The 22,482-nt window shown below is 38.9% G+C and overlaps 2 protein-coding genes across 2 annotated transcripts in view; both read right to left on the reverse strand.

Annotated features, from left to right (window-relative positions):
* The window catches only part of LOC102877728 (glucosaminyl (N-acetyl) transferase 2 (I blood group)), an 80,718-nt gene that overhangs the window by 55,764 nt on the left and 2,472 nt on the right, over positions 1 to 22,482 (reverse strand). The window lies entirely within an intron of this gene.
* On the reverse strand, positions 1,054 to 2,426 carry LOC102898828 (N-acetyllactosaminide beta-1,6-N-acetylglucosaminyl-transferase). The gene has a single exon (XM_006909277.2). It carries the CDS (start codon positions 1,978 to 1,980, stop codon positions 1,054 to 1,056), a length of 927 nt encoding a protein of 308 aa, XP_006909339.1. The 5' UTR covers positions 1,981 to 2,426.

Below are 22,482 nucleotides of genomic sequence, written 5' to 3' on the forward strand. Positions count from 1 at the left end.
CTGCTGTAATAATGCTGTCGGGTTCGTCAGAAATCTGCTTTGTGTTTTCCACGGAGTCCACAGCGTGCTATTTCCTTCAGAAGAAATCCTATCGTGTTTTTTTAATAGTTTTAAAAATAATGGATCTAGTCCATTAGTAAAGGTAGAAATGTTCTGATGGAAAAAAAAGGAGCTTCTGCAGTAGAATCTCATTATTTACCTGAAGTAAATATATAAATGTGTATATATAAAATATATTTATATAACACAAATATATTATACTTAACATAATATATTTAAACATATTATAATATAAATAGATAAAGTATACATTTATGTATAATATAAACTCTACATCTATGATATGGTACATGCGCGAGTCCAAATATTTCTCAGCTCACTTGGTCTTAGGGAGACAGCTGTGGTGCCATAGTAAAGCCTCATGATTTGCTATTCATCATTCATTCACTCACCTAAAATACACTTATCAGACATTTACTAAGTGTTCTAAGCATTGAAGATACAGCAGTTAACAAGAGAGAAAATGGCCCGACTTCGTTGAGCTAATGCAGAGGAGGCCAAGAACAAACGCATACAAATAAGTTAATATGATAATTCCAGATGGTGATTGAAGGAAAAACAGGGTGGGGTGGTCAGTCAGCTCAGATGACATCTGGCTGATAGAAGGAGCTGTGAAGGTCTAGGGGTAGGCAGGAGAATGGCTAAGGCAAAAGTTCTGAGGTAAGAGCAAGTTTGACAAATTTGGAAGAAAGAGGGAACTCTAGCAGGGATTGAGAACAATAACATCTATTGTGGGAAAGATTTAATAAGATGATAAATGCAAAAGAACATGATGAACTGCAAAGCAAATCCACTGAAAGGTATTATTTGGCTTTGCTAGAATATCATACTATCACATTAAAAAAAACAACCAAAACATCATTTTGCACTTAGAAAGAATTAGGGTGAGAACTATATATTTCAGTTTTCATCTTCCACTTCAAATAAAAAGGAGTAGGCTCTCAAAAAGCCCTTTCGACTATGGCACATTGCCATCACGTGCAATATGGAATTTCACATACCTGGAATCCTATTGAGCGTCACCCAGAAATGTTCATCAGGACTGAATGTGTCTTTGGACCACTGGAGCAAATCAACAGCCCGTGGGTCATGCAGAACAAAGGTGGTAAACTCTCTTGATAGAGCAACATATGCAGAGCCAAAGTAAATGGTGAGATTATGGGGAGGAGGAGGTTTCAGAACTGTGGTTCTTATCACATAAGAAAGCTCTTTGCCCAGGTGCTCTCGGTGGACGTATTTAGTCCGTCCAATTGCATGAGCTGGGGGCAGCACCCCTGGGGTAATGTTTTTCCCTTTAAACCCTTTCAGATACTGAATTATTTCCTTGTTGGTCTTCAGGGGGAAATCTTGCCCACAGGTGTTGATGGCGTACTTCCACGGGATCTCTGAGGCCACAAGATCTCTGATGCAGTTCAGGTCAGCCTGGAGCCTGGAAATCCCACCATACACAACTGGCTCCATCTTGGAAGCCAGGAAAGCATTTGAGAAGCAGCTCAATAACTGCTCCACTGCATGTTTAAATTCAACTGTTGCTTTTTCATCCACATGAATGCAGTAGACGTTCTGAGGCATGTAAATAGCTCTGAAGAGCCTTGCAAAAGTATCAAAATTGTGATGGATGACCATTATATATGCCAAAGGAAATTCAGCTTCTTCTTTAGATAAGGGGCTTGTGATATAGTGGCTTTGGGTCAGGTATTCTTTGCAAGAAGACTTCTCATATATTGTTAGTTTGTTTCTCCACAGGAAAGGTGTTTTGCCTTTGATAAAGGATGTGCAAACTTGAGTCAACATCAAAGTTTCTGAATTATTCAGCCTCTGGAAGCTTTGCTCTCCCCCAAAACTGAACACGTAGAACACGATAAAAATGATTACACAAGAGACAGAAAATATAAAGAGGTAACGCATCGATGAAGACATGCCTCAAGAGGAGCAAGATTTCAAAGACTGTGAAAATCTGTTAAGTCCTTTCCCAAACTTACTTTTTTCTCTGAGTTCTTATTTTGGTACATACTCCAGTAATTCCTACCCTGAAGGAGACGCTGTGAATTTATTCAGTTTCATGCTGGGAGTCCAGCTGCTGGCTCTGTCCCCATGCTGATATTAGCAACTGATCCCGCCTTGTTCTTTGTCTCTCAACCCGCCTTTGTCTAAATCCCAGTAGCAGGTTGCTTAAGCCCAGCCTTTTCTCCTCCCTCTACCTCCCTGCTTGCATCTGTGAGCTGTTTCACTTAAACTCTGGTAACTGCTTTTCCCCTGCAGATTTAGTTTCTCAGATCTCTTTTCTTTCATTTCCCATGTTTCCCCCCACTCCCCTTCTTGTTATTGCCGTTCAGGGAATTAGTACAGTGAAAGCCAAAGTTGAAATGATGTGTTCTGGCAGGCATGTGTAAAGAGGTACGCATCGATGAAGACATGCCTCAAGAGGAGCGAGATTTCAAAGACCGTGAAAATCTGTTAAGTCCTTTCCCAAACTTACTTTTTTTCTCTGAGTTCTTATTTTGGTACATACTCCAGTAATTCCTACCCTGAAGGAGACGCTGTGAATTTATTCAGTTTCATGCTGGGAGTCCAGCTGCTGGCTCTGTCCCCATGCTGATATTAGCAACTGATCCCGCCTTGTTCTCTGTCTCTCAACCCGCCTTTGTCTAAATCCCAGTAGCAGGTTGCTTAAGCCCAGCCTTTTCTCCTCCCTCTACCTCCCTGCTTGCATCTGTGAGCTGTTTCACTTAAACTCTGGTAACTGCTTTACCCCTGCAGATTTAGTTTCTCAGATCTCTTTTCTTTCATTTCCCATGTTTCCCCCCACTCCCCTTCTTGTTATTGCCGTTCAGGGAATTAGTACAGTGAAAGCCAAAGTTGAAATGATGTGTTCTGGCAGGCATGTGTTTCCTGCTAGTCATCCGACAGGCTGCGGCACTCACCCCCGTCTTGTTGCTCATGGCAATGATCCACGACCTGGTCCCTCGACATTCCCAGTACAAGCCACGGGATATAATGTAGGCTGCTCTCTCAAATATGCTGCTTTAATGAAAAAAATGACTGAACCGACAAGTAAAATAAACCTCATCCATCATGGCTCCTTTGTGAAGCTTTCCTGCCCCGCCCTACTCTGTTCTAAAACAAGAGATTACAGGAGTTCCAGTCCCAGGAGATCTGAAATGGCAGATCCTGGTTCTGCGATTTTGTGATTAGGTGACAGCCCTTCTCCTCCCACTTCCAGCATCCACTGTGGGGCCTGTCACGGAATGTTGGGGCCAAAAGAATAAGTCCCGAGCCACATCTCCGGATTGAGATGAGACTTTAAAGCTACATTGCAAAGAACTTGAATCCTGGCCACAAATGATATTCAGATTCAGAGACCTAGGGAGCATCAGGTTTTAACCACCCAAAGAACATCTCCTTATATTCAGGGAAGTGCTTTGTACCCACCCGGTTAAGTTTATAGACTACCTAGGAAATGAATGTTGTTTTTCCTTACTTGTAAACAACAATATTTCGGCTGAGGAGCACCAAGCTCTTCCACTTAGAAGATTCTCTTCTTCAACCTTTCACCTTTCCATCAGCCATTTTTAAATACAGATTAATACGTTTTAGTTAAAACGACTCCGGAACACTAATTCAACTACCAAATGCTTTCCGTTTCTTCTCACTATTTAGCTGAACTTAACACCTCAGAGCCTCCACCCCATAGCATTAACTCACAATGGAGACGGAGCCCCACTCCACCCCATGAAGAAATAATGTCTTTCAATTCACTTTCTCTTCTTTTTGAAAAGTCTCTACTCTATTATTAATGGAATGGAACAATGCAGGTACGCCAATTCCTTGCTTTCAGCATGGGTAAGAAAAGCAGCATTACCAGCCGTGATTCAAGGCACCCCCTCCAAACTAATAATACACCGCTTCCCGAGCACAATAATTTTTCATTCTCATTTTTATTGTTCTCATTGTTCATTCTTTCATCCTCAACATTATTTTCCTCTCTCCCTTACTAAAGTCTCCTAATTCTTTAAGACCCATCACAAATAAACTCTATATAAACCACCTTTGGATTTATAGGCAAAGTGGAAAAAGAAAATGCAGCTATTATGTGGGTAAAGAAGATCAATCTCATTCTTAGGGTTTCTATGGGGTAGAGCAAAGAAAATGACCAAAAGTTCATGATAAGTGAAAATTCAATCCAAGCTTCTCTTTTTCTAAATAATACCTTTAAATATTAGGTTATTGTATATTCTGTTTCAAAACAATAGAGTACTTTCAGTATCTAGTTTGACAAAGCCTTTTGGCTTAGACTGAATAGTAAAATATTTGCACTGTGACAAAGTATTCAGTATACAGATACGTAAGTTAATTAGGCCAACAGAGGCTGTTTACATTATTATTTCCAAATGGCCAATAACACAAAGGTTCAGATTTACATGGGCTTAGGGAACAGACACTACTAATGTTCCTATATTAAGAAACACAAACACTAGCCAAATCAGAAATTTTCATAATACTTCTGTATTCGATCATTACTTTAAATGGCATTGTTTGTGTGCCATGTGTGCCATAAAAAAAAAAAACATAGTTGTTTTTTTTTCTCTCTGCCCTTTCGGCTGTCCTTGAGCCAACTCTCCCCACTCTCAGGTTTTGTTTTTAAGAAATCTCAATAGAACTTTTGGAAAAGCCACTTGTCTCGACAGACGAAAGCTGTTACCTTTCCTTCCTTATAGGCAAATGGCCTGCTTATCCAGAACAGACACCATATATTTTTTTGCTACTGAGACTGAACAGCTCAGCCTTTCCAACCTGCCTTTGACTGCAGGCAAGGACAAGGTTGACTTCTGCAGGCCTAGCAACCAACCGTGCCTTGTCTCTCACTTTGTAAGCAATTATTCCCGAACTTGCCAATTATTCTGGCTAGACATGTTTATCCTCCCCTAAGGCTACTTTAAAAGCTTAATCTTCATTCCATTCCGAAGTCTTTATTTTCTGTACATTATTTAAGAATTTTTCCAGTTGCGAAGCTATCTAGAAAACAGCTCCAGATGAAGAGGGTATCTTTTCTTTGAAATGATGGAAACTCAGAATATCAATGAAATAAAGAAATAATCAGAGGGAAAAGAATGTCCTCTGATGCCTCAGCACCTCTAGGCTTCTCATGTGAAGGGACAAGGGAGCACTTGCCTGACACTGCAAGACCCAGAGAAGAAGGAGGTGAAGAGAGCTGCACAAGAGTTTGCTGCTCGTCAAGCTAGGTGAAACCTATAAGGAAAGTGACAGGCAGACATTGAAGACCCTGCATGTTGTGCTGAAAAACCAAAGGAGCATTAGCAAAGACTAAAGTCAGAGGAGCACTTCCAGGCAACGCCAGCTAACTGGAGGAGGAACAGGAGGAAAATAAAACATGGTGTAAAAGTATATGTCAGCCCATACATGCTTTATGCGCTTATTAGTAATAATAACAATATTAGATGAAAAGAAAGCCTCTTAAACAATGAGGTAAAGGTGCACCTTAATTAACAATGTTTCCTAGAAATAGTTCTCAGGCTCTCACGAGGCTTTAGGCCTGTAGATACTCACAGAACCTCAGATACTGCATCGTGTGAGGTTTTTCTTAAATAACAAAATGAAGATAAGAGGATTTAAAGTCCCAGAGTCACTAAGAAATTTATGGACTGGGAAATAGTGGAAAGTCTAGACTTATTTTCCTATCCTTTCAACCTTGTAATGTAGAAGTATGTACAGTACCTTATATAGTATTTATTTATCTGTTTATATGTGTTGAATGATTAAATGGAGTCCACATCCCCCATGATTCCAGGTCCCCATGGGTAAATGAGCTCTTAACTAGAATTGGGAAGGGAGCAAATGGTATCCTCTATTTTGACAAACAAAAATTCTGACCAGATTGATTAACTAGATAGATTAAATGACATTAAAAAAAAAACAAAACCAACAACTTTTAATTAGATTTCTGAGATAAATAGTGCAAGACGTGTTTGTGAATCCAGAAGTTCTCTGTCATGGCAGCATATGAAAACCTTCAAATTGGTGAACCACAATCTCAAAGCACCAGTCAGGGTTAGATGGTGAACTCCAGGAGAGTGGGGACCTTTGCCTCCTCTTTCTATTATAGCCCAGCAACTCGACCAGAGCCTGGCACACTCTGCATTCAATGCTTGTCGAATGGGTCCAGAATCGTCTGGACATTTGAAAAGTGCAATTTTCAACTATGATAAAAGGAGTGTTGAAACATTTATCCAATGTTTTAATTTCTATATTAGAATATCATGGGTTAGGAGAGAAACCATGATTTTTTCTTTAAGCCGAATTCCAGAGGTATGATTTTTAAAATTTTTTTTATTTTTTCTATTATTATTATTATTTTTTATTTATTTTTTTTAGGAGAGGCGACTCTTGGTTGACCTCATGGATTGCAAAAACCTTGTCAATTTACAATCCCTTATTTTTTATTTTTTACGCCTACAGCACCTGGTCTTCCTAGGAGGTCTCCATCCAAGTACTAAGCAGGCCCGATCCTGCTTAGCTTCCAGAGGTATAATTTTACTGTACGAGTAGTACTTTTTCCTCTCTTCTCTTTCAGTATATTCCTACCCAGAGACCTAACTATAAATGCATCACATCAGCAATGAATTCTATTCACACCTTCTCATGCATCTTACCATTGTTTAATTGCGTGTACTAATTCAAACTTCATTATATTTTCATAATTGTTCTAGGACTTGTTTTTCCATTCTCAATTAACTGCTATTCTTTAGTTGGGAAAGAAAATGAGGGGACACAGGTTGGAGCATAAACGCTAGATTTATAATATTAAATAATAGCAAAAAGGGCACTTAAAGGAATGGCTCTGATAAAGTTTGTTGAAGTAGTATTGAGAGGCTGGTAAAAAAGGTTAGGTAAATAAAGTGGGATTATATCAATTCTTGGGCTCACTGATGGCTGATGAAGGTCATTTTTATGTGGTTTATTTTGTTATTGTAGCAAGTCAAGTGACTCAGGGATTCATTTTTAATTATAAAATATCAGGATTTTTTTTTCTTTTGAACGAAGAATAATTCACTGGAAAGTAGAGAATAGTGATAGTTCAATTCACTTTGGAGAGCAAAGTAAGTAATTCTGTTCAGAGTAGCCAGATAGTTTGTAAATGAAGATTTTTTTTTTTTTAATGGCAATGATCATGATGTTAATGAGAAGAAGAAAGAAAACATTTCCAAACATATCTTTAACTAAAATAACAATTCTTCCATAACTGAGAGTCCTCCAGTGGGGTTCACTGGGGAAAATCCATCTTCTCCTGGGACCTAATCATTTTACTTTCTATACCGTTCATCTAATTAGCAACAGACGAAAATGTTGTCTAGATCATGGAACTCAAAGCATTATTTCAAACTCTTATCTCAGAGGGGGAGACAAAGTTTAATATACAGAATTTTAAAGGCCTACGCAGTAGGTCTATGTGCTAGACCATATCACAGTAGTGTGATCTGAAGTGAGCTGCATCTGATTTTGGTGTAGCAAAGGTATCATGGAAACATTTCCTGGATGCTAAAAGATGCTAAGCAAATACTTGCAAAAGACAGTATATACAGATTCAAATAAGCAAATATCAAAGCATGCGCAGATAGGAGGCAATCTTCTGGTAGCATAAATGTAGCAATTAGAAATATGAAGAGCCTGAAATTTTAGGGCTTAGAAAATGAAAAATAAACTACCCGAAATAAGTCACAGCCAAGTAACACTTGAAGATGATTTACCACTGAATTTACAGGTGGGAGTTAATTGCTTAACTTTAGAAGATTAACTGACTCAATTGTTTTACCAAAACATTTGTTTTCAGAAGTATTGAGCCAAACTAGTGTGTCTGCGGCTTGAGGATAAGGATAGCATGGATCAAAAGTTTATGAACTTCTATTTAACATCTCATCACCAGGAGGGGTTGTTAAAATACAGGTTACAGGGCCCCAAACCCAAGACGTCAGTAAGTTCCAGGTGGAACTTAATAATTTGCTTTTCTAACAAAGTATTGGGACCAAAGTTTGAAAACCAATGGATCAGAGACCAAAATTCTTAGATTTTTTTTTTCCTCAATGGCCCCATCCAATCTATTTTCCTATGACTAAGCAATTTACTGTAAAACAAAACAAAACAACCAATGTTTTGAGATAAACTATACTGTACAATTTGGAAATGCTTGATAAACATGAACTCAAATGATGGATGATCTGATCCCTGGAGTAAAATTTACTATGGAAAGCAATCGGTGCCCCTAGGAAAAATGAAAGAACATGGATATACAGAAAGGTGCTAGTGCTCTTATTTAAATGAGAGAAACCCTAGCTGCAAGTCGTCCTTCCCCAAATGTGGTCTCTAATTTACTATACACAGCAAGCACACCTGTGTATAATCCCAGTCTTTTGCAAAATGTGGAATAGGATTATTTACTTAACAAACACTGATGTTTTGAGTATCTAGGGTGCCATAAGCTAAATGAGAGGAGAAGAATAAAAAGAAAATAAATGAGAAAAAGGCAGAAAATATCAAATATTGGTGCAGATGTGGAGCAACCTGAACGCTCACGCACTGCTTGGAAGTGTGAATTGATGCAGCTCTGGAAAACTGGCAGTATCTACTAAAGCTGAGCACAGGCATATCCTATGACCTAGAAATTCCATTGTCAGGTACTTATTCAACAGAAATGCATACATGTTTATGAAAGGACATATTGCTCAATATTCACTGCAGCCATATTCATAATAGAACCAAACACCCACCAACAGCTATTGTATAGCAGGGTTTCTCAACCTGACACTATTGGCATTGGGAGCTGAATATGCCTTGTTGTGGGAGTTATATCTCTGGCCTCTACCAATAAATGTCAGTAGTGCCCTTTGCCTGCCCGCCACCCCAAGTTGTGACAACTGAAAATGTCTCCAGATATCTCCAAATGTTCCCTGGGGAGCAAAATCATCCCTCACCACCTCACGCACCTCCTTCTCTACACAGCAATGAGAATGAATAAATACCACTGTCTGTGAAAACACCACAAAAAGTGAATCTCACAAACATAACATTGAGCAAAAACCAAACAAACGAAAAACAAAGAACACGGACACCAGCTGTATACTTCCATTTATAAAGAGGTCAAAGTAATCTGTGTTGTTAGACATCAGGATAGTGACTGGGATGCTGGTTACATGGGTCTGTTCCATTTATGAAACTGCATCAAGCTGAACGCTAACGATATGTGCATTTGTTTATGTTATACAATACTTCGCCAAAAATGAATGAATGAAGGAATGAATGAATGAAATGAGTCATAGTCTTTCTGCCAAAAAAACTCTTTCAGAGGAGTCTTAAGATGAGTGGGGATCAAGAATCCTTGAAAAACCAATATTTATGGGTATTACTTACGATCAGATACTCTGCAGTACCACATTACCAGAGCCCATATCACTTCTTCCTTAAGCAGACTGATCGCTAAGGGCATGTCCACTCTGGTTCCTGATACCAGCCATGACTCAACCATCTCTCCTTTCTACCACTGAGCAATGTCCAAAAGAAAGGGAGCCAAAAGAAAATAGAACAGGACATTAAAACTTAATTAGAAAACCCTTTGTGCTCAACAACACAGAACTGAGTCCCAGCCCTTGTGACGCTTGTAATCTAGATAAGATAGGATGGAGGAGGCACCTGCCCTGACAACAGAATGTATGTTATAACAGAGTACCAAGCAGTATGAATGACAAAGCTGACAGCTGACATTAGGGACTACTACCCCTAATCGCTCAGTGAGGAAACTGAGACTCAGAAGGTCGCTGGTCTCCCAGGGACCACCCAGGGCAGGATCTCTCGGCTGGGAGGGGCTGGCCTGAGACTTGAATGTGAGCAGCTTTGCTCAGAACTCTTGCTCTCATCAGGCATCATCCTGTGCCCTTTCAGTCAGGCTCGGAGATGTCTTGGCATTAGCACCCAGAGCCGCTTCACGAAGAAATCAAGAGAAATAAGGAGAGCTGTGTTCCCTTTCAGCAAGACACATGCATTCTTTTTCCAGCACTCCTTTTCTTTCGCATTCGATGAATCAACCTGTGCTGAGAGTGCACCTAAGCCTGAAAAACTTTGAAATTTCTTTTCCTTCTCTTTCGGCGTCTCTTCTTTATTGTTCAGAAAACTATCTGAACAAATCTTTTCCTTCTGGTTCATCTTATGACTGACTTTCAAATTCTATCTCTCCGGTCTCCCCTTTGGGTGATCACATTTCTGCATGGTCTGACCAGCCACAAGCAGAAGGAATAGCCCAGGAATACTTGGCCCCAGGCAGAACTGGGTTCCCAAGTCCTGGCCCTTGAACTAACTTGGCACTTAATAATAATCTTCAGGGATACAGCCCCTGTGAACCATCCCTATCTCTTTCTTCCTGCGGAGAACAATTCATCAAGCCCAAAGTATTTCTTCCTTTGTTTGACTTGGGATTCCAGGTGCTCAGATCTTGCCCTCATGATTCCTAGACTTCCAGCGCTTTGCGATCCTCAGAATATCAACTCTCTTAATCACTTTTGCTAAGTTTGTTTTTAAGCTTTCTTTTTTTATGAAGACTAGGTCTCAGATAACTCATATATTGACAGATAACTCGTATATTGACAGACGTCTGATACTATTACAAGAATTCCATCAGAATCAGTTACCAGTTTTACAAAAACGTATCACAATAAAAGTTGAATAATTGAGCTGAATAGCTTCCATTTGGCCCTTTAGATCCTCCCCCTCTCCTCTCCACATGCAGGAGAGCTGATTTTTATGGAATGTGTCAGTGGGCCCTGGCTCTGGTTGGGTTTGCCAATGAGGGGGAGAGAGAGAGATCAAAGAGTTTACTTGCCAGCTCTCTTCTTGCCAGTCACAGAAGGATGGCTGCCTCTTTTGACTGCAGTTATTCTCAGAGGGGCCTTGTCCACAGCACTTTTTCTAACTGTTCCTCCTTTCACGTCTAGACATGGTAACAGTTTCACAGTTACTGGTGCTGGATATTAAAACATCACTTACAGTTTCCCTCTCCTCTGCCCACATCTTCAAAAACAGTAGCTTTAGAAAGCTTTTCTCGATTAGCCTAATTTGAGTGTGCTATCTGTTTTCCCGCTGGGCGCCCTTACTGATACAATAATAAAAGATAACATTGAGATAATACTTATCAGGTACCAGGTATTTGCTCAATATTTCATGTAGATTACCTTTCAATGCTCGCAACAACCTTGCAAAGTATGCGTAATTATCCCTATTTTACAGATAAGCGAGTGAGGGTTAGGTCCAATATATCACCAGAATTATGAAGTCAGGCAGCATTGGAACAGGACTTTGAATTTATATATTTATATACCTTACAGCTTTCTAATATAAATAGATTTATCAAGTTATCAAAATTCATTCCCAGAGACCAAGGCTACAGCTGGTGGGAGGTAGATCAGCATATTCTGAGTCTAGGTCTTCAGCTAAGTACTGTGGCGAGGACTGGTTTCATAAAGTGGAACTAAGAAAATAAGTAAATATACTGAGATTAATGGGAGCCAGTTTCCTCACTGCTGGCGCAGGAAACAGAAAGAATAAATCCTGTGTTGTTGGATTGGAATTGGAGATATCAGTGTGAAAGTGTGGTTTTTAATGTATATTTTAAAATTTAAAATACAGACAGGTATGCATGTGTGAATGTGTGAGCTGTGACAATGTGTGAGTTGGAGTATGTGTTTGAGAATGCACATACATAAGCGTGTGTGGGTGAGTGTCACTGTGTTTACAGACTTTATGTGTACGCGTACATGTATATTTTTTCTAACTCTGAACCCTGAAATGGCGTAGAAGTAATAACACCCTTGTGTGTCCAGATCTTGGTTACTAAATACTATTTGTTACTAAATGTAACAAAGGTTCATCGAAGACAATGGCTGACTCTAAGATGCTGCTGGTTAAGCACAGGTTAATGGAACATCTCTTTTGGAGGTATTCAAAGCATAATAAAGACATATTGAAAAGACACAGGAGCCAGCTTGAAGGGGCCCTCACTGGCCAGGTCTGGAACAATTTGAGCAGCAAAATAAACAAAAATAGTAATGGATTGTAGCCCGCTGAGTAAAATGGGAATCCATGTCAATAGGGGTATAAATAAATAAACAAACAAATGAATGGATAAATACATAAGCAATCAAGCACATAGGAAGAAGGGAAGGCTCTACCTTATAGATGAATGCCAACTAATAAACATAGGAGGATGGAGTTAGAAAAAAAAAAATCACAGTTCGGAAACTACACAGTAATTAATTGAGTCAGGCAAAACCCATCAGCAGATGGTGGAACTGAAGAGTGAACATTTGATGAAGAACAGGAGATCTAAATAATCCCAAACTGTCTCCCCACAAAATTCTTAGTAATTACTTAGCAGTAAATACAAAATACAAATTTGTCAGATACCATCTTAACCAAGTGACAAAAGTTAACAGCATCAGTATCGGAACAAATCAACATGGCATGATTCTATTTCTCCGATATTTTTGCCTAAAAGGCACAACTTAAATCTGATCACAAGGAAACATCAGACCTGCGCTCTTCAAAAATGATGAGACCTTGTAAGACACAGACAGAATGAGAAATTGTTCCAAATTAGAGGAGACTAAAGAGATATGACAGCTAAGTGTAGCTTGAGTTCCTTAATCAGATCCTAATTTTATGAAGGATATTATTGTTACAACCAGTGATACCAGAATAGGGTGTGTGGATTAAAGAGAAATGCTGTATCATTTGATAATTGTATTATGGTTATGTAAGAAAGTATCTTTGTCTTTAGGAAATATACTGTGAATAGTAAAGGGTAATTCGCAAATGCTTTAGGAAAACTATATGATGGAGAGAGAGAGAGAGAGAGAGAGAGAGAGGAGGGAGAGAGAGAGAGAGGGAGGGAACAGGGAGAGAGAGAAGACAAACATGGTAAATTGTTATAGGTTAGGGAATGTGTATAGTGTATAGCTCTTTACACTCTTCTTGTAAGTATAGCAATTCTGAAATTAGTTTAAAATAAAAGGTTGAAAACTTACTAAGATCCTTAAACATTTTCTAGATATTTAAAGAGTAGTATTTTTATTAAATACATTGTTTCAGCCATGGGAACTTCTGAAAGGCAGCATGGCGGATTAGACTGATCATAAATTAGAGGTCAAGCAAACCTAGATTAAGTCATTCTAGCTTCTGGAGCCTCAGTTTCCTCATTTGCAAATTGGAGATGATAATATCTACCTTCTTCAGAGGATTTCTGCGAGGTTTAAATAACTTAATCAAATGAAGCATTAATGTTGAATCTGCTCTCTCCTTGAGAAAACGTTTGTGCTCTAAGATTTCATTTTTAGAGAGAAGAAATCCCATACCAAAAAAAACAGTGCCAGTTTTGGAGCCACCTGGGATGTGGAAATAGCCCCATTCTTTACAATTAACATAAGACATTCATTAAAATATGATTCTATCCCCGTTACTGATGCCCTGTTACTGGATTCAGCATTTCCCTACCTTTTATGACCAAATTTATCCCTCTGAGATTCTGAAATCTAGTTTTTAATTTGGGATGGTATATTAAGGAAGTACTTTTTGACAGTTTTCTCACCATAACACATGTTGAAAAAAATTATTTGCCTGGCACCTGTAAAAAAATGGATTCTATGACTAGAGATATCTGGCCAAGGGGCTTCGACTGCCCTGGACCTTGTGTGCCATACATGCCGCCAGAGTCAATATGTAGCCAGTCTGCAACCACTGCCAGCACATCAGCGTGCATAGCCGCAGCTGAGAAGGTCAGCAACGAACACAAAGTTTAACCAGGAAAGAGACTGTCGTTGCAGGAAACAGTTGGGTAACGAGCTAAAAGCACTCCACACGCTTTGGAAAAAGACCGAGCTATTTCTGGTTGCACTATGCATGAGGATACGCTGGGCCTACGACCTTCAGAAAAGCTCAGGTTTCTATTCTTGGGCCCTGTATCTAGTCAATAGTGACCCATCATTGCAATTAACTTCATTCCCCATCCTGCCTTGTCCCAGGTTTCATTTCCCCTCCTATCTTAACCTTTCTTTTTATAGCTTTAAACTTGGAAAGCTAGGAGAGCCTTAAACACCATCCTTAGCCTAGCTTTTGCCTGATTCATGAGACTGAAGACACTGGAGTCTCACAGAGCAGAACTGAGCCCTGTAAAATCTCAAGAGGAGCTAAAAGCATCTATGCATGGCTTAGCATTTGAATGGAAAATTCTACAAGGGTGGCTGATTTACCCTCCATAAAAAATGTTATGGTTTTTCACCAAGGCTAGCCAAAGGTTAGCTAGGATTCCAAAGATTATTAGGAATTTGAAGTTCGCTTCATTCCTAATAAGGAGAAAACTAGACACATTTATGAATCCTCCAAAGTAAAAACAAATGATTGTGAAACTGTCAGATATTGCCTAAATTTGTCAAGCTCAGTAACACAAGAATTGGTATTTAAAATAATAAACTAATGTGGATTTAAACAAGCCCCCATCTAAGTTTCTAGCTGGTCAAATATAGCTAGCACAGACCAATGTACACATGCAAATGGAGACCACAGCCGGGGGGCAGAAATCTTATGAAATGGAAAAATCAAAAAGTAAAAGCCACAAAAACATTAACTAGGACTCCAGCACAAACCCTTCGTCTCACTGCTAAAGAGCTGGGAAGATAAGGACTATGGACAAAAAAGGAGCTCTGTAATAAATCTCATTGAAAATAACCTGATGGGGTGATCTGATCAGAAATCCTTAACTGGGTAGATCATGGTAGATAGTCACACCTCATCCATATAACTTCTTTAGTAAAAGGTTACCTTTGCCTTAAGCAAGCCTATCCATTGTCTTGGTGTACCTAGGTTAACACACCTTTGAAATGTCTCTTTTCCAGACCCCTCAGAAGCATTACTACCTGAGAAAGAGCACATAATCTTGCTGACTACCTTGTAATCCAGGGGTCCCCAACCCCTGGGCTATGGACCAGTACTGGTCCATGGCCTTTTAGGAATCCAGATGCACAGCAGGAGGTGAGCAGCAAGCAAGCAAGTGAAGCTTCATCTGTATTTGCAGCTGCTTCCAGTGCGAACATTACCACCTCAGCTCCACCGCAGATCCTCAGGCATTAGATTCTCATAAGAGCACCAGTCCCTGGTGCCAAAAAGGTTGGCGACCGCTGCTGTAATCCAAGCCCTGCCTTGCTTTCTCCCACCTTCATGTAATCTTCTTCTGTTCCCTCCTTAATTCCAGATGCATGATAGAAACTGCAAACTATAATTCTCCAAAACATTTGAGATCTTGCTCCCTGGAAATTGTCGTCAGTTCGACTCAAATAAACTCTTATAAAAATTCTCTACAGGTTTAGACGTTTCTTATATTGACAGGATATAGACTAAAGATAGTTGACATAGTTTTATTAGAAAAGAGGGAATTTATGTCATTTGAATCTCAATAGGAGGCAAAAATTAGGTTTTCATAAAACCGGAGAAAACGGGTCAAGTTACAATAACTACATATTAGGACAGTATCTCTATTAAATGGGTTGCTTTATTTACTTTTTGAATGAGGCTTATCTAATTACTTAGTCAAAATACTCAAGAGGTAGACATCTAAATTAATATTTTGGCCGTACAGTGTGTCCTTAATTTAATGTTGGATAATTTCATCTCTTAATTCACCCCATCTTCAAAATAAATTTAACCATCTGGCACTTACAAGCTGGCTATCCTTGGGCAAGTAACATAAATTCTCCATTCTGCAAGTTTCTTCATCTTTAAAATAGGTATCACAACAATACCTATCCAGATTCAAATAAAGAAGTCCAAAAGGCACCTAGTCCTCTCCTAAGAAGATATACCAAAGACCAACGAGCACATGAAAAGATATTCAACATCATTGTTCGTTAGGGAAATGAAAATCAAAACATAGTGAAATATTATTTCATACTCACTAGAATGGCTTAAATAAAAAGACAGGCAATAAGACGTGTTGGCAAAGATGCGAAGTAACTGGAACTCTCCCTCACAGACTGTTGGCGGGAATGTAAAATGGAGCACATCCTTTGGAAACCAGCTTGGCAGTTCCTCCAAATGTTAAACAATTACTATATAGACCAGCAATTTCACTCTTGGGACCTACCCAGGAGAAATAAAAACACGTGTGTATACAAAGATTTGTTCAGGAATGTTCATAGCAACATTATCCATAATGGCCAAAAAAAAAAAAAAAAAGAGGAGACACCTTAAGTGTCTATCGATAAATGAATGGATAAGCAAAATGTGGTATATTTACATAATGGAATATTAGTCATCCACATCGAGAAGTAATGTGCTGATTCATGCTATGACAAGGATGAACCTCAAAAATATTACACTAAATGGAAGGAGCCAGACATGGAAAAACATATAATTCAATTTATATGGAATGTCTAGAAAAGGCGAATCCATAGAGAAATGGAAAGTGGCTGTAAATGAGGTTTCTTTTGGCAGTGAAATATATTCTAAATTAGATTGGGGTCAGGTTTGTACAACTCTGTAAATATACTAAAAATCATTGAATCGTACACTTGAAATGTGTAAATTTGGTGAATATTAAGGTATGTGAACTATATACCTACATTCTGTGGTACATAAATTATACCTCAATAAAGCTATTAACTTAGAAAAAGAAAAAACAATTCATCCAGTGCCCGACCTTGTAAAGACTGGTGATGGTGATGACTTAGATGCCTTCTAGAAAGGCTTTGTCTGCGTCCCTAAGCCTGGCTGCAGAAAGCAGCTGGTAACTCGGTCTATTCTAAGCTGTCAGTGACTTGGACAGTGGAAAACTTCTAGATTTGCAGGAAAGCCACACTATATTTATTTTATACTAGCAACATAAGGTGAATCGATTTGATCTGACACCAAGCAGGGTGCAGGTAGGGGCTCGAGAAGATATAAAGCTCATGGACCCTCCAGGACTCTGCATTCCATCTGCCCCCACAGATGCCCAAACAACAAACCCTGACAAGAGGATAAAGGCTATCAGTGAGGTAAAAACAGAGCGCCTGTGGCACAGAGGACAAGGGTCAATTCTGCCTGGGGCAGGGACCTTACAACTCAGCTGAGCCCTCAAAGATAATCAGAGTTTCTTCAGATAAAAGAAGGCCTGGGGGGAAATTGGCTTGAAGGCTGAAGTCTGTTTGGAACCTAGTAATTATAGAGGGAATTCAAGTCATAACCAAATAAACCGCTTTAACTACATTTTCTGGATATCTTTAATCAAAGCTTCTCAGGGCTAAAATGACTCTGGAAAATTCTCATAACTGTTGATTTTACTTTTCTAGACCTGAACTAAAATGCACAATTTCAATCTTCAAAATGCATAAAGAGGTTAATTTATACTGACCTTAGCAATCAGATGACTAAAAGCTCTCACAGGCCAACTTCACTCTCAAAGTGTTTTCTAATGTTTTTAGCATACGTGGCAAGGATGTTTGCCTTTTAGAAAAGTAGGTAGGGGTCAGAACTTCTGCCCTGTGGACTGTGTCAAAGCTGAACAAAAACTGACAAAGAAAATAAACTCCCTGCAAAGTTGCAGGAGAATTTTCTTCATTTATAGAAAATATTGTATTAGACAAGCAGAATAATACCTTCTCTCCCATTCATTTGCTCTTCATTCAACATTGTATTGGAGCCCCAAAGAATGATGAGGCTAGGCAAATGTCTAGGTCCTACCTTCAGTCATTCAGTTCACTTTCTCACATTTGGGGTATGTGTGGTGGGAAGGGAGCAGAGAAGCAGGGTAAAGGGGGACCAGGATCCACACAAGTGGTTAAGGTGCAATGGAGGGGGTGCTGTTACCCACGTAGGAGGAAAGCGGGTGGGGAGGGGCAGCTGCTTCTGTGAGAGAAAGGAGCAGGGAAGGCTTCTCTGAGGACACAATGTTTCAAATGCATCTTGAGAAATGACTAGAATGAGTGGTGAAAGTAAAGAGCATTCTCGAGCAACGGGACAGCACAAGCAAGTATATCATTTGTTTTCAGACCAATATGTAGTGCCAGAAGATGCCAGAGTGCAAGGCTTTCAACCAGTCACAGAATTCTGCTTCCTAATTAGAGGAAAGAGAAACCAACTACTTAAGACTCTACACATGTGACACTGCTAATAAGTAAAGCTACAGTTGAGGGGTAACCTCTGCAAGCCACATACCTGAATTCTAGCAAAAAATTATCTTTGCACCTTTAAAGCCAAATGTTCATGAGGGTTTTTTGCTTACATACAAAAGTTTTAAAATACTAACGCTAAAACCTCAAAAATCAGCATCTAAGAAGTTAGTCTGTTCCCCGTCTCTTTGAACATTTAAAGAGTTTTTACAACATACTAGGTACGATTTGTGTACTCTAATCCTTCTAACACTCCGACAGAAAAGATATTTTATTCTCAAGATGTAGATGAAAAATCAGGGTCAGAGAAATTAGGCATCTTGCCCAAAGTTACACAGACTGTAAGTAGCCGGGCCAAGAATGTGATTTTAAATCCCACCAGCAAATGGGAGCAACCATTTTACTCTACAGAGTAAACACATCTTTAGATCATTTGTTCAACACACACTACCGTTTTTTTTTTTCACACTCTACAGTTTTCGTAAGCCTGAAATACATTCTAATTAATGACCACTGACTCTAGTTCAATTCGGCCTAACCATTAATTTTTTTTTTTTTTTTACTTCAATCTACTTTTAGCTTCCTTAGTATAAATTAACATAGAGCTCCACAGGAAGAAATGTTATTTCTGAATATTAAGCATTAATAATCGTTTCATTAAATTAATTAAATGATTAATTAATGATATCTTAATTTAATTGACTTGATTAATATTAAAACAGGGTCACATCTCTGATTATTCTTCAGAAATCCCAGAAGATTGTATAATTAATAAAGCAAATGTATTTATATACATCATCATTATTATGCAAACCATTTTGATGCTAATATATGTGGATATGTAAAATGCACTTGATTCATCTAAACTACATTTTAGGGCAACTCTGATTTACAGATATTAAAATCTTTTTTAAAGCTCAAAAAATAAAAATCTCCAGGGGTCCTCTGTTCTACTGAGTCATAACTAAGGAACTAAGCCCATTATTCCATAACTTAAAGCATAAAAGATACTTAATGTCTGAGTGCCCTGAGTCTCATTACCATTTAACTTCCAAGACAATCCTCTTGAGAGAAAAGAACCAAGAAATAATAGTCTAACTTAGCTGAGGAAGGAGAAAGTGTAAAGTAAGGATGGAGTATGGAGCCCCAGAATGCCCAAAGAACAAACCCAGTGACCAGCGAAGGAGGACAAACAAAGGTATAGCAAACACAAGATCGTCCACAAGTTAAAACTTCACTCTCCATTTCTTCTGGACAAGCTAAAATTAATGCCACTGTGTCCTTGACAATCTATAAAAAGTGAGGTTTGTCGCACCATTTATCACTTTCTCAAGAGACTGTATTTCCTGGAAAAGAACTCACAGGTGTCCCAAATCACCAATTTATTTTCGTTTGAGTTGACAAAATTTGGTATTTCTAGTAGATACAGAAATGGAAATTGCTCAAGCTAATAGTAAAGCCAACCCTTCAAATTTTCCTCTCCTGCAAGTCTGCCCATATCCTAGTGATCTTGGAAGCTCTGCAAGCAGGTGTTTGAGGTACATAAATTCCCTCTGGACACATCAAGATCCCAGCCAAATCACTGAGACCAGAAGCATGAGTTCCCAGGACCATCTTGATTCAGATCTCCTCTTCCCTGCCTCCCATAGTCACTCTCTGAAAATTTCAGTACTTGGCACATCAACTTTGTATTTTTACACATACAGGGACTAAAGCGATTTAGCCAGTCTCAAATGCAACAAGTCTCTCTTATCAATGGCACAGGAGTAGACCATACAGGAATTCTTATCTTCTGAGAAGCCACTGCTTAAGGGACTTACTATGTATAGGTGACGATGTTTCGTTTTGTGCTTTAAACCACATGACTCTGCCACCTTGGCCACAGCTGGGGCCTAAATGAAGGGCAACTATCTACAGAGAGGTTAGCAGCAGCCTATGAAGTGGTGTGAAATGAGAACAGGGATACTCATTGCGCAGTGACTACACGACCCAAAGCAAAACTCTCTGGGTATATCTGAAGGAGACAGAGAGAGGAATAGGCAACAGAGCAGCACAGAATCTGTCAACACAAGGGTATGATGTAGAAAGTAGAAGCCACAGGACCATGGGCCCTATAGCAAGTGGAAGCTCTGAATCAGAGTTAAGAATTTTAGATAAGAAGAAGCAAGCAAAGCAAAAGAAGCAGAGATGAAAATGCTGAGACATGAGCATGGATGACATCTCCATGCTGCTAGGAGGGCACTGCTATTGTTTGATCATTCTACCCAGAGCAAGGAGGACGCTTGGCCTACCTTCCCTGTCTATTACAGTAGTCACGTGCCAGATGTATAAATGCTATTTTATATTAGGTTATATTTTATATTAGGTTAAAGCCAGTACATCACTTAAATTAATTTCACCTATTTATTTTTGTTTCTTTTAATGTGGCTACCAGAAAATCCAAAATTACATATGTGGCTCACACGATATTTCTATTGGATGATATTGTTCTAGCTCCCCATGAGGTCATTTTATTTTTGAGGGTTATTATTATTATTTTTTTTTTTTGGCCTGTTACTTCTTTGATTATCCTAATAAGCCCCTATTCATGCAGTCAACTATATCGATCTTAAAATGGCCAAAACAAACAACTAACCAACTAATACATCAACTAAAAGGGCCCTCAAAACAGAATGGCCAAGCTTTCTGCATAGCAGAAGTAACAGTTAAACAAGACAGCCTCCTACAGTTCCAGTTTCCTCACCTCCTCATGGCCAAGTCTTACACTCAGTGCACCCCAAATCCCACAAGAGGTGGCAGCACCAATGGGAAACCACAGCCTCTGACAAGGATCCTTTGTACATGTAACACAGAGACTACTTCAAGGGCTCACTCTTCTAAGTTTTTGAAACACATAAAGCAGCACATTTGTTTTTCATTGCTTTGCAAACCTATAACTGCTAAGCAAAGACAGGTATAAAAAACAAGTTTCAATAGATAAAGCATGTTGAAGAGCCAGAGTGTTAATCTTAAATTTCTGTTCAATAAACTGATTAGATTTAGAATCATGGACTCTCAGAGAAGAGACTCATAGCGCATTTAATCCAACACTTGATAACTGAAGTTCCTTCATAGCCTTTCTCCAGCCTCCGCTACCACATATTCCTCAGGCTTGTTCACTAGTGAGGGAGCTGTGCATTCCAATCCCAGATCAATGGGTTCTTATACCTCCCACCACCAACCTTAGATTCTTCTTCCAAAACCACAGAATTGGTTCAATTTCTCTCTCACGAGCAAATCTTTATGTGAAGGCAGTAATACCTCTTTAAGTCTTTTTCAGATTAAATATCCATTTTGTTTGTCTTAGTCCTTTTTTAAAAAATGGGGTTTGGCCTTTTATCCTCCTTGTCTGCTCTCTTTGGAACCTACTTTGTCAATGTCTCCCTTTAAAATCTGGTGCCCAGATCGGAGCAGTGTACATCACACTTGGTCCAAGCAACACGTAAGAGAGAAGTGGGGCTTTTACCTGCCTTATTCTGCACACTACAATTTCATATGAACAACTGTATGATCATGCCTCCCCCACTTCGCTTTCCTGAACCCTGATTTCTTTCATTCCTATAACATTACCCCTTCTAGTTCTGGGAAACCCATGGATTCAAAAGGAAATGAAAACACGAACTTGAAAAGATATATTCACCCCATATTCATTACAACATTATTTACAGTAGCCAAGATATGGAAACCACTTATGTGTCCATTGATGGATGAATAAGCCTTGGGATGTAATGTGCAGTGCGGGGACTATAGTTAACAATGCTATATTATATATTGGAATGTTGTTAAAAGACTAGTTCTAAAAGGTTCTCATCTCAAGAAGAAAAAATTATAATTGTAACCACGTGTGGTGATGGATGTTACCTAGACTGATTGTGGTGATCGTTTTGCAATATATACAAATATTTAATCATTATGTTGTACACCTGAAGCTAATATAATGTTATATGTGAATTACATCTCAATTAAGAAGAAAGCAAATGGAAAGAAAAAAGGAAAGGAAAGAAAGAAAAAGAGAAAGAAAGAAAGCAAGAAAGAAAGAGAGAGAGAGAGAGAAGAAAGAAAGAAAGAGAGAGAAAGGAAGGAAGGAAGGAAGGGAAGAAGGAAGGAAGGAAGGAAAGAGAAAGAAAGAAAGAGAAAGAAAGAGAGAGAGAAAGAAAGAGAGAGAAAACAGGAAAATGGCTTTTCT

This window comes from Pteropus alecto, unplaced genomic scaffold, assembly GCF_000325575.1.
Source record: "Pteropus alecto unplaced genomic scaffold, ASM32557v1 scaffold121, whole genome shotgun sequence".
NCBI classification, from domain to species: domain Eukaryota; kingdom Metazoa; phylum Chordata; class Mammalia; order Chiroptera; family Pteropodidae; genus Pteropus; species Pteropus alecto.

Bases quoted from the DNA above. Each gene is read 5' to 3' on its own strand.
- LOC102898828 (XM_006909277.2), bottom strand. From the start codon at position 1,980: ATGTCTTCATCGATGCGTTACCTCTTTATATTTTCTGTCTCTTGTGTA.